This window comes from Myxine glutinosa, chromosome 5 (genome assembly GCF_964187855.1).
Source record: "Myxine glutinosa chromosome 5, kmMyxGlut1.1, whole genome shotgun sequence".
NCBI classification, from domain to species: domain Eukaryota; kingdom Metazoa; phylum Chordata; class Myxini; order Myxiniformes; family Myxinidae; genus Myxine; species Myxine glutinosa.
In genome coordinates, this window is record NC_136265.1 from 90,265,256 (window position 1) to 90,291,171 (window position 25,916).

At 46.3% G+C, this 25,916-nt stretch overlaps 1 protein-coding gene across 1 annotated transcript in view; it reads right to left on the reverse strand.

Moving 5' to 3' along the window:
* The window catches only part of LOC137428466 (uncharacterized), a 169,233-nt gene that overhangs the window by 18,706 nt on the left and 124,611 nt on the right, over nt 1–25,916 (reverse strand). The window contains exons 9-11 of the mRNA XM_078777381.1: nt 7,258–7,709; nt 5,202–5,404; nt 446–1,798 (exon numbers count right to left, since the gene is read on the reverse strand). Coding sequence (XP_078633507.1) covers nt 446–1,798; nt 5,202–5,404; nt 7,258–7,709 — 2,008 coding nt within the window. The remainder of the gene's footprint in view (nt 1–445; nt 1,799–5,201; nt 5,405–7,257; nt 7,710–25,916) is intronic.

Here is a 25,916-nt window from a genome sequence, read left to right on the forward strand (position 1 = left end):
ACTATAGGCTTCTTGCTTTTGACCAACTCTACCATTTGGTGAAGTCTCGTGAAGATCGGTTGAAAATTGTGACCTGTAGGTCGGTGACAAACAAACACACAGACAGACAGAGAACCACAAACGCAACCGACCAATATACCGTAAATTTCGGACCATTGAGCGCATCGTTATATAAGCCGCATCCCCTAATTTTTTTTTAAAACTGGAATTTAAACACACACAAGCCGCACTGGTTTATAAGCCGCAACCATTTATTAACCACAAAAAGTGAGAAACTCGACAGCCACAGAAACTTGTCAGACGCGCGCAAAGCACAAATTCAATCACAAATTCAGTGACAAAGCAACACAAAAATAAAAATACAGTGACACCAAAGATACACAATAATACACACAATCAAAAAATACCGGTAGTCACATTTATTCGTCGTCGTCATCATTTCCACTGAAGCCACTGAAAGCTTCGTCTTCAGTGTCTGAGTTGAACAACAGAAGCACAGCTTCTTCTGCTATGGCTGCATCGCTGACCCCGGCCTCTTTTTCACTGTCGGATGAATCCGAGTCTTGCTGGCTGGAGCTGGTGGCTTCTCTGTCGTCTGCTACATACAAGAGTTCAGCTTCGCGAAAGCTGTTGACGATGGTAGTTTGTTTTACTTTTCCCCACGCTGTCAAAATCCATTGACAGACCTCCGCGAAGCTTGCTCGTCGCATACGTCCAGTTTTGGTGAAAGATGGATGACCAGTGGCGAAAAATGTTTCCCATTCGACACGCAGTGCTACTTTGAAAGCACGATTAACACTGATATCAAGAGGTTGAAGATATTTGGTCGTGCCGCCTGGGATCACTGCTGGGATGGAGTTAGTCGATCTGATTGCTTCTTTTACGGTATCAGTAATGTGGGCCCTCATGCTGTCCAAAACCAACATGGCCTTGTTTCGGTGGAAGAACCCTCCCGGTCGCTTGCCGTAGCACTCAGTGAGCCAGGTCTTCATTAGCGTTTCATTCATCCAACCTTTCTTGTTCACTTTAATAACGATTCCTTTTGGAAACTTCTCCTTTGGCAACGTAACGCGTTTAAATATGACCATTGGTGGAAGTTTATCTCCGGATGCCGTGCAGCTCAGTACGCAAGTAAAATTGGTTTTCTCATGACCAGTTGTTTTTAAACAGATGGACGATTCGCCTTTTTTGTTTACAGTCCGATTGAGAGGTAGGTCAAAGGTCAGAGGGACCTCATCCATATTAATTATGTCCTGCGGAGCAATGACGTTCTCTGCTATTTTCTCCTGCGTGTAGTTCCGAAAGTTTGCGATTTTTTCTTCGAAGTCAGGAGGGAGTTGTTGACAGAGAGTCGTTCGTGCTCTGACAGAAAGACCTTTGCGTTTCATAAATCTGAAACACCATGACTGCCCGCCCTGAAATTCTTCTATTTTCTTTTCTGCAGCGATCGATCTTGCTTTGAGTCTAATCTGAACAGTAGAAACACCCCGACCATCCACTCTCTGTGTGTTAACCCAGTCTTCAAGTTCGTCTTCCAGTTCGGGCCATCGGCATTTCCTACCTCTGAAAGCCTTTGTTGACTTTTTACAGCGAGAAAGTTCGCCCCTCTGCTTTCTCCAACGTCTGATCATGGATTCATTCACTCCAAGTTCATAGGCAGCAGCTCGGTTTCCCTTTTCAATAGCCAGTTCGATCGCCTTCAATTTGAAAGCTGCATCGTAAGCATTGCGTCGTGTTTTCGGCATGATGGAAGTCGTCTGCGCAAGGGCGATTAACTGAATGTTTAGTGTGTGTAAATCTGGAGGAAAAAACCATAAACAGTTATCACTAGCACACTTTTACAGTGAGTTTTGAATTCACGAAGAGTCAAAACCAGTTTTGAAACTTAATGTGAATTTAAACATAGACTGGAGACTGACGACAACAACTTGATTTGGCCTGAATGCGTCATCAGGAAAACCCGCAACATCGGAAAATTCCATAAACAAGCCGCATCGTTATTTTAGCCGCAGAGGTCAAAGTTGAGGGAAAAAGTTGCGGCTAATAGTCCGAATTTTACGGTACTTGAAAAATCTTCGATTTTGCAAGTAACAAATGAAAATTCACTCAGAGTGACACTTGGAAAAACAGAACAAAGTAGAATGGCACTCAGTAGAGCATCCTTTTGACCTCAAAAATAATTCGTGGTTGAATTCAGTGACCTGATGGGCAAATCGCCTTCAAATAAATGTATTATTATTATTATTATTAAAGTTTAAGTTAAACTGATGAAAATTGGCAATTTTAGAAATTTAGCCTATGTTGACCTTTTGGTCTATGTTGACCCCAAAAATAGTTGGAGGTTGGTTTCAGTAAACTGACATGCAAATCATATTCAGATTTCAAGTCAATCAGATAAAAATTGAGAATTTTTAAAATTCAAAATTGTTGTTGAGCTTTGGCCTATCTTGACCTTTTGGCCGATGCTGATCTCAAAAATAGTTGGAGGTTGAATTCTGTTCGCTGAAATGAAAATCCTATTCAAATTTCAAGTCAATCGGATTAAAATTGAGGATTTTAGAAATTTGAAAAAAAAGTGGTTGACCTTTGGCCGATGTTGACCTTTTGGCCTACACCAATCTAAAAAATTGTTGGTGGTTGAATTCAGTTAGCCGATATGAAAATCACATTCAAATTCCAAGTCAATCGGATGAAAATTGAGGATTTTAGAAATTTGAAATTGTTGTTGACCTTTGGCCTATGTTGACCTTTTGGTCTATGCTGATCTCAAAAATAGTTGTGGGTTGAAAATTAGTTGGTGAGCCGATATGTAAATCCTATTCAAATTTCAAGTCAATCGGATTAAAATTGAGGATCTTAGAAATTTGAAAAAAAGTGGTTGACCTTTGGCCTATGTTGACCTTTTGACCTTTTGCCTTCAAACATATATAGCATTTTGTCGGATCACGAACTCTACCATTTGGTGAAGATTCGTGAAGATCGGTCTAAAATTGAGAGCTGCAGGCAAGTATAAGTGAGCGGGCAGACAAACACACAAACAAACACAAACACACACACCAGAGTGAGCAACATACTTGCAAAAAAATGTTTTTTTTGGCCAAGTAACAAACAGACAGAATAACAAATGCAACCGACCAATATACTTTTAAGATCTTCGATCTTGCAAGTCACAAACAGACAGGGGTGAAAACATAACCTCCATCCACCTTAGCTTTGGTGGCAGAGTAATCATGACAAAAAAATTAAAATCATCAATATCAATCAAAACAATCAAAACAATATGAATCAAAATGAATCAAAACATTAATATCTCCATTGAAGAGAGAAAGTAAAACATTTCCATCATGCATAAGAACACCATGATGTGTTGTCTTTGTGCCAAGTATGAACAAAATCGGTCCATAAAACTCCGAGATATGGTTGCAGACGGACGGACGAGACCCAATCAATAAACCCCCGCCTTGGACAAAGGCCATTGGGATCTACAACAGGTGTCAAATTAAAACCTCAGAATTGATGATTGCACAAATAGAGGATAATAAGGTACAACAAGGTATATTATTGTTGGTTAAAATATTTTATATAATAATGAAGTGGATAAATTAATTGATTGTTTGAGAAATTGATTTACCATCGTGGTTATTTCTTAAAGCAATTAAATCATAACATCGTGTATTTTTTCTTAACACCAGAGTTCATCATCAAACTGCTCAAATTAAAATGTATAGACATTCATTGACAGAAACCTTCATGGGGATGGTTCTTGAGGAAAGGAGCTTTACCATCATTTGGTTCGGGTCGATCCAGGTGAGCATCAATGTCGTGCTCAGTTTTCACTTCCGCTTTCACAAATAAATCTGGAAAAAGTAACTTTTATCAAATGCAGGCAGTTTTGTGTCACTTGCATCGCTGTTTTCATACACTTAAAATAGATTTATAAATATTGCATGAAAATCAATAGAAATCATTAAAAAAAAAATTTGCGTTAAATCTTTCTTGAAGAGAGAAAATAAAACATTTCCCTCAGGAGGGGCGTCATGTGAAAACATTATGATATCAAAGCATTACATTCCGTATAAACTGCCTCGATGTTATGAGATGCTTCCGACCTGACCACATCTTCAGTGGAATTTCACCACCACCCAACATCACAACCATCAAAACAGAGAAGGTGAGAAAAATGGAGAAAAGGGAAAATAGAGAAGGTTTTATCCACTAAACTGCGTTTATTCTCAAATTACAAACAATTGTGATCCAACATGTGACTGGTTGATTTTTTTGTCTCGAAAGAATCCTCATGGAAAACAAAATGCAGAGTGTGGCAGGTTAACATGTTGACAAATGCAGAGAATGGAATGAATAGGCCAAAGCCATGACGTGTGAACATATGATAAGGAGAGTGTCAATATCAGAGTACACATATGATAAGGAGAGATAAGGAGAGTCAACATATCATAAGAGAAAGGATCAAAAGAGTGAGAAAGTGGAGCAAAGCTCAGGAGTGGCTTGGAAAAATCACGTGTTGATGACGAATTGTATTGAAGGACTGGACTGGCAAGATACCTTAGAGTTATGCACACACGTCTTTGAGATACCTTGTCTGAGTTCAAATCTCGACACATGTATAATAAATTGCCATCCCTGTTTATCACATGTATTGAATTCATCAATGTTTGCACCAACCCACCATCCCACAGTCTTCAAGAAAGCTGTTCATCACAATCTCAGATCACCCTCCATCCAATCATGATCTTATTCACCTCAAAGTGACCCCATTGCAAAGCATTCCCTTTTTCCAGGTCATTATTATCTCCCCAAACATCTCACCTCACCTCTTTTCAGCTGACCTCTTTTCACCTCTTCCTCTTTCACAACTTTTCTCTTCCTCTTTCACCTCACTCTATCTCACCTCACTTCACCTCTTTTCGTTTCTTCGTTGATTGGTTTCATCATCCGCACTTTCCCCTTCCTCTTCTTCCTGTGTTTCCTTCAACTTCTGTGCCGCTTGTTCACCCCCATGTGTCCTTCTCTCCCCACCCCTTCATCTCACTTGTACTCTGCTGTTGTTGTTGTTTCCTCTTTCCATTTTATTCCCTTCCATTCTGCTCCAGGTCTTTCAGGAGCCTCTACCAAGTATACAAAAAATAGCGCACTAAACAAACACAGATGTCATCAGAAGTGATGTCAATCACACAACTCACCATTCGGCTGATCACTTTCCTCCTCCTGCAGATCAAAGGAATTCACATCCTCTATTTTTATCTGTAGAATCTCAGGAAATCCTTCCGTCTCCTCAACCTTCATTCCACACACCAGCACAGTCTGCTGTTCCGATTCCGGCTGCACATGACAGGAATCCTTCTCACAGCCAACTTGAGTGTACATGGTGCATTGGTGCGTGAACCTTTGGAGATGCAACAAGTATACGAGCTCCACATTTAAAACCACATATTTGGCCACATATAAAACATTCAAAAGTTTAGATAGTTATGTAAAATCTGGGCCTGTTCAGCAATTTTAGGTGGAAGACATTCAATGGTGAGAAGGCCTTACATACAAGCACAAGGGATGTGTATTAAGGAGTACCATAAAACCTCGACTATAACGCGCAATTTTTTTTTTTACCCAAAAATCTTTTTAAAGTTAGAGGTGCGTACTATACATTGGTAAGTTTTTTTCAGATTGAAACGATCGGCGAGGACGTCTTCTAAAACAGATGTGGCAATACTCAAAGAACAACAAAGAATAGCGAAATGTTTTATATAGAATATATTGTTGCGGATCTCGGGTTCGTCGACGTACTAAGGGGGCGGTTAAGCCCTGCTCCCCCTCGAACTCCGAGTCCATGAGGCCGCCAACCACACTACCCTTGTGGTGGACGGATTGCTAAGCAATTCCAGCCGCCGAGCCCGCAGCTACGCGCGGAAGGGTTACCGGTCACAACCCAAGTACCTTCGACACACGCAGCTGTGAGAACGGTGACTGAACCCTGCATGAGTCACGCTGATACTGGACGCCCGAGCGATTGTGCGTCGCGTAACTCGTGCCATTAACAATATCGAACCCGATCGAGCGGTTTTAATTCGGGGCGATGCTAGGTCAATGTGGAAAGGACGATGACGGCCAGGTTGGAAACCAAACCACAGGATTTATTCACAATGTACAGTATTCACAGAGGAGGAACAAAGCGGAGAATCTTAGCGGCCTTACCTAGGTGACCAGACAAGGGCCCTCAGATTCGTTTGGGGAGGGGAAGGAAGAGGGTAATGCGCACAAAGCGCGGCCGCTTCGTGCAGTTTGCCTGGACGGGCTCGTTGGACGGAAACCCCCCAAGGATCACTCCAACCCAGGACACCACAGCCGGAGATGTTCGCAGCAGGGGCGTTGATCAAGGACGTGCAGGTAGCAGGAATCCGAGGAGCGTATCTCACTATCTCAGGGTCAGCGAGGCAGAGAGAGCGAGGCAGAGAGAGAGTCAGCCAGCATCTGCAAGAGAACGTCAGCCTGCCAGAGAGTCTATATGCAGGAGCCTGGCACGAGTCAGAGAGTCTATATGCAGGAGCCTGGCGCAAGTCAGAGAGAGTCTATAAGCAGGAGCCTGGCGCGAGTCAGAGAGCATCTATATTCAGGAGCCTGGCGCGAGTCAGAGAGTCTATATGCAGGAGCCTAGAAGAGCGAGGGAGAGTATAGCGTTCTGGCAAAAGCTCGCGTCAGAGGGAGAGGCTCGCAGGAACCCGGCAAGAAGAAGCTCAGTATATCAGGGTCAGCGAGGCAGAGAGAGCGAGGCAGAGAGTCTCAGAGATCGGAGCGCCTGCAAGAGAGAGAGCGGGGAGTCCGGGCCAGGTTTTATAGCCCCCTCGAAACCCCACTCAAATGTTCCACGGGCCTCCATTGGCCGCCTGGGGTCACGTGTCGTGACAGCCCCTTATTGGTCACCCTCGACCACTCCCTTCAGCTCCGATTGGCTGCTCATTGGCCACGCCCTTTAGCTCCTCCTTCGGGCCTGCAAGGCCTGGCCTAGGCCCATGGCGAGGCACTTTCGGTTGCAATGAGGCCTACCATTATCCTGCCTGCCTCAACACATACTAACACCGGGAAGGAGACTATACTTCACATTTAATAAGAAATAACTAACTTTACGAGGCTACATGTTGTGGTGTAACTAACTATGGGGGGGTGAGGGGGGATCCTTTATTTACAAAACCGCAACAATATAATCTGGAAGTTCACAATCATTAAGTGAAGTATTCAGTATACGACTCGTCCATCTCAATGAAGAGATGAAGAAGCTCCTCCAGATTTATATGTTCTATGCCATTGTCCAGGTCGTGAACATCATTTTCATCGCAGTCGGATTCGTAGCCGTCTGGTGTGTTGGTGTCGCCATCTGTCCAGAGAGCATATTCTTGGCTACCGTCCATTGCGTTCGAAATGGAGCACTTGATGAAGCCCTTCTGGATGATGGCAGGATCAAGCTCGTTGCAGACTTTGACGATACATACTGTGACGTCTTGGAGCGTCGGTGTGCGCATGCGCTCACCAGTGGTGAAGGTGTGCTGGCCTTCAAGCAGCCATGTGTTCCAAATGCAGCGCAGCACCTTTTTCACTGGCTTGTTGACGGTAACGTCGAGTGGCTGCAGCATCTTTGTCGTTCCACCAGGAATGATGGTGAGGTCTGTCTTATCGGTGACGAGCTTTGTCTTGATGGACTGCATGCGGTGGCAGCGGAAGGCATTGAGGACAAGAAGCGAGCGAGCACCCATCCTCTCCAAGATGGACGCTCACTCTATGTTCTCGCTCTATGAAAACTCGTGGAAATATAAGTCGCTGGTAAATCTTATGAACAACTGAATGAAGCTGCAAAAGAACACTTGGGTTTTATAATAAAATTATTTTAACTCGGGGGAAAGGGAGGGGGAGGGGAGGGGGAGGAGAGGGGGAAAGGGAGGGGTAGGGGGAAAGGGAGGGGGAGGGAGGGGGAGGAGGGAAGGTGAGGGGAACGGAACGGGGGGGAGGGGAGAAGAGGGGGGGAGGGGAGAAGAGGGGCGGAGGGGAGAAGAGGTGGGGGGGGAAGGGGAGGGGGAAGGAGGAGGGGTAGGGGGGAAACGGAGGGGGAGGGGGAAGGGGTATGGGGGAAAGGGAGGGGGAGGGGGAAGGGGTAGGGGGGAAAGGGAGGGGAATGGGGGGGAGGAGAGAGGGAGGGGGAGGGGGAGGCGGGAGGGGGAAGGGGAGGGGGGAAAGGGAGGGGGAGGGGAGGGGGAGGGGGAAGGGGAAGGGGTAGGGGGGAAAGGGGGAGGGGGAGGGAGTGGGAGGAGAGAAGGGGAGGGGAGGGATATAGATGGTTACTGGCAATTGATCACATCCACAAATGATGTAATCCACACAATTTATGTACTTTACATAACGTTAATAGGAATACATGGCAGTGTAGATGGGAAATACAGTTCGTTTGAAATACAGTTTGAAATACCGTTTGTGTCGTCTTCTGTCTCTCGCTGTCTGGCCCTCGCCAGTCGTTGTTGATTGGCGTTTCGACGTGCCGTTCTCTCATCTTCTGTCTCTTGCTGTCTGAATCGAGAGACACGTTCTTGATTGGCTTGTCGATGGTGAAAAGTATTGTTACGGACGCGGTTAAAGATGTTATTTACCGAGCGGTGGTATTGCCGCGACCTAACAGTTTCCCCGATTCTTCCCCAACTCACCCGATTCACCCAGACGTTGGCCAAATCATGCTATGCCAAATCAATGGTAGAAAGGACACGACGACTGGGAAAGAGGAAATGACGCAAGGGGTACAGTTCTCAAGACCTCCGGAGGAGGGTATAATTACAGTGGTGGAGAAAAGGGGTAGATTACAAGGCAGTGAGGTAAAGACACAGAAGAGATGGGCACTTAATTACCGTCTTATCTTATCCCAGACAGACCACAGACAAACGGAACAAGGCAGACTTACACAGGGATTGATGGCAGGAAGGGACAGGTAGTTCGATGGCACAAGGTGCACCTTGGCTCGGGGACAGGATAAAGCACGGTCCAGAAGATGCGGGGAGGTGTCACAGCGCTCGGAGGGGACGTCTTCCTTTCTCTCAGCTCGGCGCGCATCTGACTTCACCTCCCCCTCACTGCGCATGCTCAGCGGGGAGTGACACGCCCTCGGCTGTTTGGTTCCGCCCCACTGGGGCCGGTCCGCCGCTTCCATTGGGTGCGGGGGTTACCGGGCTCCGCCCTTGACGAGGAGCTGACAGCGAGCCCCTATTTGGTAACCCCGTCGAGCACATGTTTGATGGCGGCTCGTTGGGAAGGCCTGGTGCCCTCCCAACACCCCCTACCAACCAAGCCGGAGTGAGGACGCACACTTCCTGCGCTTGTTGTTGTTGTTGTTGAACTGTGAGGAAGAGCTGCGGGGAGGTATTGGGAGGTCCTAAACTTCCTAACGGTGCCACACAATCACATTCTGGTGCAACGAAGGGTCAGAATTAATGGAAACGAATCCTTAACTGACATAGACTAAGAATAACTAGCAAGATGTCCTATAGTCGTCTTACATGAGATGCGGTGAACCTGGGCACGACATTTAATGGGGGAAATAGGGGGAGGTCGGGTCTACAGAGTGTTGTTTACAGAAAATGGGACTAGGGAATGGGGGATTGGGGATAGTTGGGAAGTATTGAGGAAATAGGGGAATATTTACAAGCAGATATGGATGGATGCAAATCCCATATCCGCAACAGTATCTTCATCGGTTTCATGGAGTCTCCGATCAGCGATTTTCCTTGCTCGGGAGGTTGAAAGCGACAAATTTCTTTTCTTCGGTGCCATTGCCTTTATCACAGTCAGTCTTCGCCAATATTGCAACTCTGCGTCATGTCTTGGGCGTGGCCAACGTGGCCTCATGCTCCCAGGTGATTGGCTAACTCGAGCTCGAGCGAGCCATAATGCGCTACGTTATGGCAAAAAATATGGATCTAGAGATGAAAGAAAAAAGAACCTATGTGGTGTGAATGGCAATGTTCCTCGCTGAAATGTGAAAAGACGCAATTGCTTTTCGCTCTGAATTACATGCGAACGCGTAACTGTGACTTTATGGCGGCAAGGTTGGAACATCACGTGATCGCTCTGAGCGAATCAGCACGCTGCTCTGCCACCGGCTCAGATTCTGTGTAAAATATTGCTCGCTGAAATGCGCTGAGGTAAAAATATGGTAAAAAAATATTATGAAATCATTTTTTTTAGGTCGGCCATGTTCTTCCCAGGCTCAATGGCCATGTCTATGCCAAATATCAAGCACGTGAGCCTCTCCGTTTAGGAGTCTATCGGTAACATCACACACACACACACACACACACACACACACACACACACACACACACACACACACACACACACACACACACACACACACACACACACACACACACAAACTGTGTTTTATATATAACGATGTGCTGCAATGTGTGAACTTGGCGCAATCACAACTGAACATCATGATTGATACGATTTACGAGTCATAAATTTAGTTCCTTGACCTGCCGTGATATTCTTTCATTGCCGTCGCTCTGTTCAACAATTACAAAATCGTGGCCGACAGTCGTGGTTGAGATGGACTTCGCCATTTTTGACAGATGTAATAACATGTTTTACATCGATATTTTTTTCATTTGAATGCTGAATTGGGGGTGCGTATTATATATCGGTCTATAGATTTTTACACCACGACAAAGGTTCAAGTTGGGGGTGCGCGTTATGCACAGGGGTGCATTGAAGACGAAGTTTTACGGTATTTATGCTCAGATGTAATCCATGCCACAGGTATGCTGATATGCAGACAGTTTCCCCAAATCAATAACTTTCAGGTCAGAAATAAGAAACCACGTTTAAGAAAATCAGATGTTCATCACACTGGCAAATAGCACTGAGTCACCTGTATTAAAGATTTAAAATTTTTAAAGGAAGAGCATTTGTATCATTAGATAGTTTGAACACTGCAGGAAAGTGAAGTTACTTTATTTATTCAATGAGCGTATTTGCACAGGAAATGGCAAGAAGAATCGGCAAATCCCAAAATTCAAAATGTGAGGGGGAAAAGGTTGCCAGGCGGTACTTTCAGAGAGAGGCCGAGGGAGAGGGAGAGGGAGAGGGAGAGGGAGAGAGAGAGAGAGAGAGAGAGAGAGAGTTGCCAGGACTGAAGGACATATTTCAAGTATATTTGACCCGCTTGTGATTTTTATTTCCATTGAATTTATGAAACACAATCTCCCCTCCCCTTAATATATTGTTGTGGATATGAGAATGTTGTTTTTTTTATTGTTGTGTCATGAATTGTTGTAAAATGTCACCCTCCTTCCTGCATTTGTTGTTGTATAAAGGTCAAAGGGCGTTCCCGTTGTTAATTCCATAAAACATACACGCAGGACACCATATATCCCTGTTCAGTAGTTATATCCTTATTATGTGTATTAGTGTAAGGCTGTGTCTTCCATTAATTTAAATACTCCATTGCACCAAGTGAAATAAGAGTAGATTCCCTTCACATTCCCCTTCCAACCATTGCCAACTGCACTGGGCGGTTTGTTAGGGTTGCTCCAGCGGTGGTTTGTTTCATCCCAAGACTCCATTAGCCACGAGGTAATCTCGGAGCCGAAGGTGGGAGGAGTCGGCCCAGCGCCGGGAACAAGGCGTGGCCTTGCCAACGCCTCCACTAAGGGCGGGATCGGGAGCCCGCACGACCAACCAGGGCCGAGGTGAGCTCACCGATGGGCGTGTCCTGGACACCAGCGGCTTGATCGCCTGAGGCGCTATAAAGAGCGCGCGCGGAAGCCTTTAAGTGGTTGGACTAAGAGAGAGGGCGAAGCGAAGCAAAGAGAGCAAGAGAGAGAGAGGGAGAAAGAAGCAAAAAGAGGGAGTCAGGGCGAAGCAAGAGAGGGAGCAGAGAGGACAAGTGCCAAGTGCCAAGCCTGAGGACAAGTGCAACCACCACAGCTTTGAGCTTCGACGGCAGTTTTCGTCCATGGCTGCGAAGGAACGGCGGCTGCTAAACGTGCCGATCGACCAGGGGGGCGGCGGCTGCTCACTCCCGGCCTGACCGTGCTCCGGTTCCAGTTTTCACCCTCTCCCTCCAGCCATCCACCTCCTTCCATTCCTGTCATCATTCACCACGTGAGTCTGTCTTCGTTTGTTCTGTCCCTGGGTAAAGTAAGACTGTTTAGATAAGCTAGCAATTTTCACTGTGTCTTCTTGATTCCTTCTGTCTTTATAATATTATCCTTCCTTCTCCTTGGTTACTTTTGGTTGTAAATAGAAATAAATTATATTCGTATTCCCTACTTCTGTCTTCCTCTTCTTCACATCCATGTCGCCTTTGTCTTTTCCCTCATTGAATATCTGTGGCGCGATTCGGCCAACGTTCAGGAATCGGGTTAGTCGGGGTAACTGTTCGGGCGCGGCGGCCATCCGCTCGGCAAACAACATCCGCGCCGCGGTCCCGTAACAATATTAAACCATAAGCAGTCTCCAACACCTTCCCTCTAGTGTGGAAAGGTCAACGTTCTTCAATGCTTCCAATAAGCTCCTATACAAGAATAACAAGCAATAAATAACAAGAATAACAAATAACAATAACGTGCCTTCGATACGGTCTGGCACACCGCTCTGCTCACCAAACTCTCCTCCTTTCATGTCCATGGAAATCTCCACGCATGGCTGGCAGACTTCCTCTCTAGTCATAGTCAACGTGTGGCCCTGAATGGGTTTCTCTCATCTCCTCTTCCTGTTCAGGCTGGAGTTCCCCAAGGCAATGTTCTGGGCCCCGTGCTTTTTCTGGTCTTCATCAATGATCTCTCTGACTCTCTCGAAAATCCTCTCTATCTCTTTGCTGATGACTCCACTCTCTGCCGCTCCATTCCTCATCCCTCAGATCGGCAGTCTGCAGCCTCCTCACTCTCTGCAGACCTGGACAAAATCACAGACTGGGCAAACAAGTGGAACATGCCTTTCAATCCTGACAAATCTCACACTCTTACGATGTCTCTCCGAAAAGACCGACTGGACAACCCTCCCATCCACTTTCTGAATAATCCTCTCCAAGAAGTTCTGTCACTCAAGCTTTTGGGTCTCACTATCTGCCATGATCTTTCCTGGGAAAACCACATTTCAAATCTGGCCTCCGAAGCCAGTTGCCGACTGGGCATCCTCGGTCGTGCGAAGTCCTTCCTTGGCTCACCTGAGCTCCTCACCATATACAAGGCTTTCATCCGCAGCTCAATGGAATACTGCTCTCTGCTCTGGGCTGGTGCTCCTGCCTCACACCTAGCTCGTCTTCACGCTGTTGAAACCAAAGCGTTCAGAATCATTGGAATCTCCCGCGATGAAGCTAACTCCAAGGGCCTTTCACTCACTCACCGCAGGCAGGTTGGTGGTCTTTCAGTCTTCTACCGACTCCTCTCTTGGCGTGCCCCCCCCCCAACTCTCTCTGGGCTCTGTCCCCCAAATATTCCTACAGGTCGCACAAGATCTGCCTGCAACCCTCTTATGGTTAAACTGCCAAAATCAAGACTCTCTGCTCACTTTCACTCCTTCATTCCTCTTTTCTCCCGCCTCTGGAACAAACTCCCTCACTCTCTTCAATCCCACTCCACCCTCCAGGTCTTTAAAACAGTTCACCACCATCTCTTATCTTCTCCCATCCAAAACCTTGATCTTTTCTACCCCCGCTAATTTCATCCCAAATCCACTTCTTTGAAATACCACTTCTTTCCTGGAAGTCCTTGGTGTCCTTGTGTTTTATACTTCTCCCACCCCCCCCCCCCTTTCCCACGCCTCCTCCCCCCCCCCCCCCCCCCACACATCTCCCTGCTCTCAAATGTTATGTTTGTGTGCTTCCCCTTCTCTCCCCATCTTGTCTTCCGCTCCCCCTTTTTATATATTTTGTTTGTCTGGTTGATTTGTTTGTGAAATAAATGTTAGCTCTTTCACGAGCCTCGATTCAGGATATTTTTTAAAAAAGAAAAAAAAAGCAAGAGCAATCAGAGATTGCAGACAGTCACCAGGACGGGTTTTAGTGGCTTTTAAGGCTTTTGTGTTGAAGCAAATATGGCGGCCGAACCACATGGCCGATGACATCATATTTTTTCTACACCAATTTATCCCAAGATGATGCTCAACAAATTTCATCTTGATTGGATGAAGTTTTGTACTTGTCGAATTATCACGTCATAATGGAAGCACCTATGACATCATAAGCATATGTTATTCCCCATGCAGAGTTATTTACAATAAGCCATGTCTCAATTTTATCTGTGCAGGGCTTTCGGAGATGTAGGGGTGAAAAGTTTTCAATTTTTTCCAAGGTGGTGCCCATACCATGATCTATGACGTCATAAGTATCATTAAATAAATTCCACAGGTAGAGTTGCACCTATGGTGAAAATTTCCTGTCAATCGGACCAATGGTTGCAGCGAAAATCATATTTATTGTGTGCGGACAATTAAAAAAAAAAAAAGGAAAAAGCACTCAGAGCGACACTTGGCAAAACAGAACAAAGCAGAATGGCACTCAGTCGAGCATCCTTTTGACCTCACGAATAATTAGTGGTTGAATTATGTGACCTGATATGCAAATTGTCTTCAAATTTTAAGTTAATCGGATGCAAATTTACAATTTTAGAAATTTGGCCTATGTTGATTTATCGTATCTGCTAACTGAAATCAACCACCAACGAATTTTGAGATCAGCATACACCAAAAGGTCAACATAAGGCAAAGGTCAACAACCTTTTCAAATTCCTAAAATCCTCAATTTTCATACGATTGCACTGAAATTTCAATAGGATTTTCATATCAGCTAACTGAATTCAACCAACAACTATTTTTGAGGTAAACATAGGTCACAACGTCAACATAGGCCAAAGGTCAACCACCCACTTTTTCCAAATTTCTAAAATCCTCAATTTTCATCCAATTGACTTGAAATTTGAATCTGATTTTCATATCAGCAAATTCAAATCAACCACCAACTATTTTTGAGATCAACATCGGCCAAAAGGTCAACGAAGGCCAAAGATCAACAACCTTGCCAGATTTCTAAAATCCTAAATTTTCATCCGATTGACTTCAATAGGATTTTCATATCAGCAAACTGAATTCAGCCAACAACTATTTTTGAGGTCAAAAGGATGCTTTACTGAGTGCCATTCCTACTGTGTTCTCTTTTTCCAAGTGTCACTTTGAATGATTTTTCATCTGTCTGTCTGTTTGTGATTTGGACGAAATTTAGCAGTGAGGTAGCATATGTGACAAGAACGAAATTATTAGATTTTGTTGAAGATCTGGATCCGGATCCGGCTCGTCGAATTTTTTAGCGATTATTTTACCATTGGGAGGAAGGGCCAGAAACAATATAATCGCACGATATCTCAAAAAGTTATGGACGGATTTGGATGAAACTTGGTGGACAGGTTGCGTGTGTGACAAGTCCAAATCGATTCGGTTTTGGTGAATATTGATACTGTTTTGAGTGTACACATATGACATCATTAAAGGTTAAAGGTTTGCCCCCCATAGTTAGTCCACAAGCAACACGTAGGCCCACTTAGAGTATTAGTTATGTCATAGTATGTGTAAGAGTAGGCCATTTCCCTTGTAACATCTGCATTGTGTGAAAAAATGAGCTTAGGTCCTTTTCATTTTGCGGCCACCCTCCAATTACATCATGGGCAAACTCGATCCCGCGCCCCATTTGGCATCCCTCAAGTTTGTTACGCTTTGGCTGCCAGCAGCGTTCGCTGCCCTTGGTTTTGCTCGAAACTAGTCGGGTAACATGAGGTAGGCCTAAGAAGAGGGAGCAGCACGAGGGTCGAGGTGTGGCCGCGTCAAGCAGCGAGTCAGAAGGCGATGACGGTAAGGGCTACCGGCCAACCAGGGCTGAGAGGTCATGGCGTGATAGGGCGTGGTAAGAGGCATCTAGCAAGTGCTGGAAGGTTCGCTGGGCAAGGCTATATAAGTGAGTGCACAAAGCCCTTGAACAGGACTGCAAGGAATCGCGCATTGTAAAGGACTTGCCAGCAGGACATATGAGAAGAACTCGTTACCAGATCTGGAAGGAATTGCGCCTTGCCGGAGGACTCGCATGAAAGGACTTGCACGAGGGAGAGCCCTTAATTGAGAAGCGCATTGTTAGCGCCTGTTCATTTATTACGTACGCAGCCACGCGAGTGTAACCGCCAAAGCCCAGCCTACCGTTCGCCCCGTGTTATCCCGTGCGCGAAAACGACACGCAGAGAGCTCCTGCCGTCTGTATTCATCTACTTTGTGGTGCGAGTTGGGGACCGGAGAGCGAGCTGCCTGGACGCCATCCCTGGACCATCAACCTGTTCATCTGCAACCCCGTGTGAGTGTGTCTGAGTGTGAACGGGCCCGTTTGTCTTGGGATAAGTTAAGACTGTGATTAAGGCTGCACTGTGTTTTCTTCTGCTGATTATTGTAGAAAGTGTAAATCAATCTTGTTCTTCCTTTCTTCCAAATCCGACCGTTTGTGGGGTTTTTTTTTTTGGTTTTTTTTTGTTTTGTTTTTTGATACTGAATCGAGGCCCGTGAAAGAGCTGACATTTACTTCACAAACAAATCAACCAGACAAACAAAATATATAAAAAGAGGGAGCGGAAGACAAGATGGGGAGAGAAGGGGAAGCACACAAACACTTGAGAGCAGGGAGATGTGTGGGAGAGAGAGGGCTTGGGGGGAGGAGGCATGGGAAGGGGGGGGAGGGGTGGGAGAAGTATAAAACACAAGGACACCAAGGACTTCCAGGACAGAAGTTGGTATTTCAAAAAAGTGGAATTGGGGTAAAATTAGCAGGGGTAGAAAAGATCAAGGTTTTGGATGGGGGAAGATAAGAGATGGTGGTGAACAGCTGTTTTAAAGACCTGGAGGGTGGACTTCCTCCATTGGGTAAGCGTGGCACGATTAAGTACCGCTTGGATCGGGTTTAGTCATTGCTAACGGCTCGGGTAGCGGGTTCGCTACCGCTCGGCGTATCCACCAACACCCGTGATTCGGGCGGGGCTTATTTCCTCGTTTCCGGTCAGCGCGAGTAATTAGGTATTAGTGATTACTCCTCCGACCCTATTTCGCGCTGTCCGGGAAGGACGTCATCGGTCCCGGGTCCCGTCAGCTAGTCAAAGACAAGGGGACTAATCCCCCCTTGGTAAGGGGAAAAGGCCGGCGCTGAGATCCGCAACAATGTTCAATTTAAAATTTTCATGGCATAGGCGGTACTTCACAAATCAAATTTGAATAACTATTTAATTTTTTGAGTGATTCGTCACCATTGAGAAATTGGGTGAAAAGCAATATATAACATGATATTTTAAAAGGTGGGGAGTTAGGACAAAACTTGGGGGTTGGGTTGGTTAGGTGACAAGAAGAAGCCCATTAGATTTTGATTCAGGTCCGAATCCAGATCCGGCCGTGTCAGTGGATACAAAGTGAAAACTGTTCAGCCTGCCGGAGGTATGCACTCTACTGAGTGCCGTTCCAGTATTTCGCTGTTTTGGTCAATGGAGAACATATCAATTAAAAAATAGAATATTGTTGCGTCACCGGCAATTAAGATCACTGGTGATGGATAGCCAAAACAGTTTTTTACTCCCAAGGCGTCCGACCGAAAATGACGGTTCTGGCGCATGCAAGATGGAAGGCTGCGAGACGATTAGCTGAACCAAAACACGGGTTTATTCCTGAACCCACGAACAAAGAAACACGACAAATGAAAATACAACAACAATGAATTTAATGAAAATAAAGCAATGGGTGAAAATGTCAAAAAAAAAAACTGAGGTAAATTAATTTCCTAACCGAGACGTCTCCTGACACTGTCACAACTACGAACACAGGGGAAAGATGAAATAATAATTTTAAAAAATGTTCCCCTTGGCCGGCCAGTACTTATCGGTGTGTGAATGGTCCGTTTAGGAGGATGGCAGTGGGGATTCTTAAAACCACAGGCGGGAAGATCGCGACAGGTAAAACGCCGCTCGCCAAAAAGCGCTCGGTCACAAGGCGGGAGGTGAGCATGACCTGTGTTCCCTTCTCATGCAAGGACTCTACTTCGTGCTCCTCGAGTCCTTTCTGTTGTGAAGTAATCAATGCCCACCACTACAAGAATGGCCAGCGTCCTGCACGAACCAAAAAGTACACGATCGGAAAACACCAAAATGACCCCACCTTCTTGTCCGATCCGAGGCTCGTAGTGCACTCCCCTTCTTCACTCCTGAGAGCCAATTGTGTTGTTCGCCTCTTCGTTCGCCCCACCCACATCACATGGTCGAATCACGTCCCTCTGGGAATGGCCTCAAGGCCTTTCTTGTCCGCCCATTTCTCCGCCTCTCATGGGAGGGCTTTCGCCTATTAGGTCCTTGGGTCGGGGCTTAGTCCGACCGGCTCTTCCTTGACTTTTGTCGGCGGCAAGTGTTCATGGGGCCAACTTAGCCTGGCTTGTAAAATGTTAGGGATTGATCACAGGGGGATATCACACACTGGGGGAAACCAACCTTAATCCCTACACTAATTAGCACTGCTCCACTCCCCACCCCCGCCTTCCCCCGTGGGAAGACAATTAAACAACATCAAGCTACAACTTTCCTACTTGCTGGACATCGAGATTTCTCCGACACATCCACAGTCCTTGCTACTTCCTATGCAGTGCTACCTTTCCTGTGGTATTCTTTCACCTAGCCCCCATAAACTTAGAAATATTAAAGATACTGTGCAATACAGTACTTTATCTGTTTTACAAAAATCCATCAATGCAAAATATACATATATATTGTTACGGTCCGCGGTTAAGGATGGTATGTTTGCCGAGCGGAGGCTCCGCGACCGAACAGTTGTTCCCCGAATAAACCCGATTCACCCAAACGTTGGCCGTATCGCGCCACAGATATTCAATGTAAGACTAAGACGACGAATGCAAAGAGGAAGAAGAAGAAGACGTACAGAAGAGTAACGGGGTTTATTATTTACACACACATAAGCAAAAAGAGCAGTCACGGGTATTTACAGCGGACATGAAAAAGCAGGTAACACAGTGCAAATTACTAGCTTATACTGACTTAATTACCTGCCCAGGACAGCACAAACAGAACAAACTCATGTACGCAAATGGATGGAAGGGTAGGAATCGTTTGGAGGGATGAGCAGGTGGGATCACAGGGCACAGCGAGCAGGTCCACTCCAGGCGGGAAGTGAGGAGCCGGCAGCTCCTTGTATTCGGCTTTACAGCGCACGCCGGCAGGGTCACTTGGCTGGTTGAAACGGGGCTGGTTGAAGCGGCTCTTTGTCAAAGGCTTTTCGTATCTCTCACGCAACTCCGGTGCAACTCTGAACTCTCTCCCGGTGGACTGCCGACCCTCTTACGCACCTGGACTCATCTGCCGTATCTCTGGTGTAGCTTGTCCCAGCGATCGTCGCACCCTTCTCTCATACCTTCAGCGCGAGTCTGACATGCCCTCCTCGGTTTCGGTACTGCCCTCCCCCCCCCCCCCCCCCCGTGCTCTGTTTCGTGACCTTGTATGGTAATCCCACGGGCTTGACTCCTTATTTGGGCATGGCGCCGACGGCACGCCCCTCGTGGCGAGCCACGGGCTTGTTTCCTTATTTGGGCATGGGGCTGAACAGCCCCGCCCTTCGTGGCGCGCCCTGGGCTTGCCTCTCCCGGGTGACCCCACCCCTCCTGTTCAAACAGAGCACTGAGCACATATTCACTATCGCAGCGAAATGAGAGGGTGTGCACCCCACGCTTGTGAACTGCTTTACTCGCAGATGGAGAGTTTGGCTGGGAAATGGAAGTATTGAAGGGGAGCTATTCTTAATTGATTCGGTGCAATGGAGTATTATTTTAATGGAATACAAGGCCTTACCCTAAAACACATAATAAGATATAAGCTACTGAACAAGGGTTTTATCGTGTCCTTCAATGTGGTGTTTCCTGTAATAACTACCGAGACGCCCTTTTTACCTTTACACAACTCTGGAGGCAGGAGGGGCCATATCCAACCAATGTTACACAACAATTTACCACTACAATACACACAATCAAAAAAATGCAATCCTCATATCCGCAACAATATATTACGCCACCATGTTGTTTTTTTTACAGCGTGGAGGCTATTCAGAGGTCGAAACTCCCGGCCCATGCTTAAATACACAAAACACTTGCGAAGCTTCGTGTTAATCTCATTTCTGCAACACTCTTCTATTCACTTATTTTCGCATTTAACCCTTCAGTTAAACGTATCATATATGAAAAGGGTTTGCGAGTGAGAGTGCTGGTCATGTTAACAAGCTGAAGAAGAAACCCATCAATGTGGAGGTGAAGAATCAAAGAATCGTTGGACCGATGGACAGGAAAATTTCACCACAGGAGCGCCTTGGACTGTAGAATTTTTTTAATGGTAATTATGACGTCAGATGTCATGTGGTACAGGCCCCATCTTGGAAAAAACGAAAAACTTTGCACCTCTACATCTCTACCTCTCAAAAAGTTATGCACAGAAAAAATTGACACGTCTCTTTGTAAAGAACTCTCCATGCAGAATAACCCTTGTGAATAATGACGTCGTGCGTGCCTCATTTATGACATAATAATTCGAAGGTACAAAAGGTACAAAACTTCATCCGATCAGGATGAAATTTCCTGAGCATCATCGAAGGATAAATTGATTGGAGAAAAAATAATAATGACGTCATAGGTCAAACGGATCGGCCGCCATATTGTTTGAAAAGAAAAGCCTTAAAAACACAAAAAAAAACTTTTTCTCCGAAACGGCTGAACAGATTGAGGCCAAACTTTACAAGGATGACCGCATACCCATGACGAACAAAAAGTTCGGTTGGTGCTGACATCGAAGCTATAATTTTTTGAAGCATAAAACTTTTAAACCTACATCCTCCCTCATTTTTGATCATCTCGAGTGGAAACTTCACACATATGTTCCTCATGTCTGGAAACTAAAATTACCATTTTGGAATTTGCGTTAGGTCACACGGTTTGGCAGCGATAGCTAATTCAATGGAAATCTTTTTAAAATCTATCTCTTGAACCACTTAATAGATAAATGTGAAACTCAAGTAATGTACATGTCATCAAGCAGAATAAGTGTTTACAATTTCAACATGATTGGTTGTACAGTCTGTAAGGTAGAAGTTGTTATTGTGTGAAGAAGAAGAAACAACATTATCTTCTCCATCCATGTGACTTTTCAGTGCATCTTTAAATATGATGAAAGCAGGGTTGAAGCGGCATTGCAGCAAGACGGCGTTGCAGCAAGGCGGCGTTGCAGCAAGGCGGAGTTGCAGCAAGGCGGCGTTGCAGCAAGGCGGCGTTGCATCAAGGCGGCGTTGCATCAAGGCGGCGTTGCATCAAGGCGGCGTTGCATCAAGGCGGCGTTGCATCAAGGCGGCGTCGCATCAAGGCGGCGTCGCATCAAGGCGGCGTCGCATCAAGGCGGCGTCGCATCAAGGCGGCGTCGCATCAAGGCGGCGTCGCATCAAGGCGGCGTCGCATCAAGGCGGCGTCGCATCAAGGCGGCGTCGCATCAAGGCGGCGTCGCATCAAGGCGGCGTCGCATCAAGGCGGCGTCGCATCAAGGCGGCGTCGCATCAAGGCGGCGTCGCATCAAGGCGGCGTCGCATCAAGGCGGTGTCGCATCAAGGCGGCGTCGCATCAAGGCGGCGTCGCATCAAGGCGGCGTCGCATCAAGGCGGCGTCGCATCAAGGCGGCGTCGCATCAAGGCGGCGTCGCATCAAGGCGGCGTCGCATCAAGGCGGCGTCGCATCAGGGCGGCGTCGCATCAGGGCGGCGTCGCATCAGGGCGGCGTCGCATCAGGGCGGCGTCGCATCAAGGCGGGGTCGCATCAAGGCGGGGTCGCATCAAGGCGGGGTCGCATCAAGGCGGCGTTGCATCAAGGCGGCGTTGCATCAAGGCGGCGTTGCATCAAGGCGGCGTTGCATCAAGGCGGCGTTGCATCAAGGCGGCGTTGCATCAAGGCGGCGTTGCATCAAGGCGGCGTTGCATCAAGGCGGCGTTGCATCAAAGCGGCGTTGCATCAAAGCGGCGTTGCATCAAAGCGGCGTTGCATCAAAGCGGCGATGCATCAAAGCCGGGCTGCATCAAAGCGGGACTGCATCAAAGCAAGACTGCATCAAAGCGGGGCTGTATCAAAGGGGGGCTGTATCAAAGGGGGGCTGTATCAAAGGGGGGCTGTATCAAAGCGGGGCTGTATCAAAGCGGGGATTGTATCAAAGCAAACTGTATCAAAAGATTGTATCAAAGCAAAGCGGGACTGTATCAAAGCAGGATTGTATCAAAGCAGGACTGTATCAAAGCGGGGCTGTATCAAAGTGGGATTGTATCAAAGCGGGGCTGTATCAAATTGGGGCTGTATCAAAGTGGGATTGTATCAAAGCGGGGCTGTATCAAAGCGGGGCTGTATCAAAGCGGGGCTGTATCAAAGCGGGGTTGTATCAAAGTGGGATTGTATCAAAGCGGGGCTGTATCAAAGCGGGGCTGTATCAAAGTGGGTTTGTATCAAAGCGGGGCTGTATCAAAGCGGGGCTGTATCAAAGTGGGGTTGTATCAAAGTGGGGTTTAAAACGAAGATGTTTAAAACCCGAAATCTCCACAACTCTTCCTCCACTCATGAAGGCATTTAAAACCCGAAATATTCACAACTCTTCCTCCACTCACAAAGATATTTAAAACCCAAAATCTCCACAACTCTTCCTGTACTCATGAAGATGTTGAAAATCCCAAATCTCGACAACTCTTCCTCCACTCAAGAAGATGTTGAAAATCCCAAATCTCGACAACTCTTCCTCCACTCACGAATATGTTGAAAATCCAAAATCTCCACAACTATTCCTCTGCTCACAAAGATGTTGGAATCCCAAATCTCCATAACTATTCCTCTTCACGAAGATGTTTCAACCCAAAATTTCCACAACTCTTCCTCTGCTGACGGTCACGACTCGCCTTGTAAAAAGTTTGTCGCATTTGTTTTCACTTTTTTTTTTTGTTTCTTTTTTTGTATACTGAATCGAGGCTCGTGAAAGAGCTGACATTTACTTAACAAACAAATCAACCAGACAAACAAAATATATAAAAAGAGGGAGTGGAAGACAAGATGGGGAGAGAAGGGGAAGCACACAAACACTTGAGAGCAGGGAGATGCGTGGGAGGGAGAGGGCTTGGGGGGAGGAGGCGTGGGAAGGGGGAGGGTGGGAGAAGTATAAAACACAAGGACACCAAGGACTTCCAGGACAGAAGTTGGGATTTCAAAAAAGTGGAATTGGGGTGAAATTAGCGGGTATACAAAAGATCAAGGTTTTGGATGGGGGAAGATAAGAGATGGTGGTGAACAGCTGTTTTAAAGACCTGGAGGGTGGAGTGGGATTGAAGAGAGTGAGGGAGTTTGTTCCAGAGGCGGGAGAAAAGAGGAATGAAGGAGTGAAGGTGAGCAGAGAGTCTTGATTTTGGCAGTTTAACCAAAAGAGGGTTGCAGGCAGATCTTATGCGACCTGCAGGAATATTTGCGGGACAGAGCCCAGAGAGAGCTGGGGGGGGGCAAGGCCAGAGAGGAGTCGGGAGAAGAAGGAAAGACCACCAACCTGCCTGCGGTGAGTGAGTGAGAGGCCCTTGGAGTTAGCTTCATCGCGGGAGATTCCAATGATTCTGAATGCTTTGGTTTCAACAGCGTGAAGACGAGCTAGGTGTGAGGCAGGAGCACCAGCCCAGAGGGGAGAGCAGTATTCTATTGAGCTGCGGATGAAAGCCTTGTATGTGGTGAGGAGCTCAGGTGTGCCAAGGAAGGACTTCGCACGACGGAGGATGCCCAGTCGGCGACTGGCTTTGGAGGCCAGATTTGAAATGTGGTTTTCCCAGGAAAAATCATGGCAGATAGTGAGACCCAAAAGCTTGAGTGACAGAACTTCTTGGAGAGGATTATTCAGAAAGTGGATGGGAGGGTTGTCCAGTCGGTCTTTTCGGAGAGACATCGTAAGAGTGTGAGATTTATCAGGATTGAAAGACATGTTCCACTTGTTTGCCCAGTCTGTGATTTTGTCCAGGTCTGCAGAGAGTGAGGAGGCTGCAGACTGCCGATCTGAGGGATGAAGAATGGAGCGACAGAGAGTAGAGTCATCAGCAAAGAGATAGAGAGGATTTTAAAGAGAGTCAGAGAGATCATTGATGAAGACCAGAAAAAGCAGAGGGCCCAGAACACTGCCTTGGGGAACTCTAGCCTGAACAGGAAGAGGAGATGAGAGAAACCCATCCAGGGCCACACGTTGACTACGACTAGAGAGGAAGTCTGCCAGCCATGCGTGGAGATTTCCATGGATACCAAAAGAGGAGAGTTTGGTGAGCAGAGCGGGGTGCCAGACCGTATCGAAGGCACGTGATATGTCAAGGGAGACAGCTCAAATTTCCTGTTTGGCATTGAGGACCTCCATCCATTGTTGAGAAAGCAGAAGCAGCATGTCCAGAGTAGAGTGACCAGGTCTGAAACCAAATTGATGATCAGAGATCAAGCCATTGGAGAAGAGGAAAGATTTCATATCTGAAGCAATGATGGATTCCATGACTTTGCTGATAATAGGGAGAAGGCTGATTGGTCTGTAGTTGCTGGGATCTGTTTTTGCACCTTTTTTGTGCAAAGCGGTAATGTTGGCAGATTTCCAAGCAGATGGTTGAGCAAAAGACCTTGAGCAAAAGAGAGGGTTAAGAGAACAGATAGAGGGAGTGAAAGAGCGGAAGAACAGGATTTTAGGACCCGTGGGCTGATGCCGTCAGGTCCAGTTGCAGAATCAGAGTCGAGGGTTGACAGAAACCCAGAAACATTTCCCATTAACTCGATCCACACTTGATCCACACTTGATCCGCGCTTGATCTTCACTTGATCTTCACTTGATCCATGCTTGATCTTCACTTGATCTTCGCTTCATCTTCGCTTGATCTACACATGATCTTCACTTGATACGTGCTTGATCTTCACTTGAGCTTCACTTGATCCAGGCTTGATCTTCACTTGATCTTCACTTGATCTTCACTTGATCTTCGCTTGATCTTCGCTTGATTTTCACTTGATCCTCACTTGATCCACGCTTGATCTTCACTTGATCCACACTTGATCCGCCCTTGATCGACGCAGCCTTATTAACTAAAATATCCCCAAGGAGCGGCATATGGACCAAATGGCGTCCAATGTTTTTAATTGTTCAGAATCGCTGAGGGCACTTTTCATTTTAAAAACACATAATTTGGGGGTTTTACAAAAATATAACAAGGTGCTCATACGTTAAGCTATGGATATGCTCTTTAACACCGATCGCTTGTTTCGCTCGTTCTCATTTATACACCGCCCAAAGTGTGTTTCGCTCATTCTCCTTCCTGAGCTGCGATAAGCATTGATCATTTCGACATTTTTATCATTTATCCGAGTTACCAATCATTCCGATCGTTTGTCAGACACACCCCTGTTCTTCCCCTCTATTTTGGCCGCGTGTGTGTGAAAGAGTGCGACATGTTTTTTTAAATGGAGTTCTTCTGGAGCTTTCTGATGTGGAATTTGATGCACCAAAATCATCGCCATTATCTCATGAGTGTAAATTTCTGATGTAGAATAGATCACGACACGATGTCAAAGAGAACAATCATTTATTGCAGCACCCGGAATCATGTTGATGTGCAACGACCCCGTACACACCCTCTGCCCCCTCCACCAGGAACTCCACCTTCATACTCCAAAACGCAAGCCAGCACTTCCTGTTCAACACAACTCATGTACCATGACATCTCCCTTTCCCACAACAAGAAAAGTAATAAAGTAAAACAGCAAACCCATGTAATACCATTGCATGTCT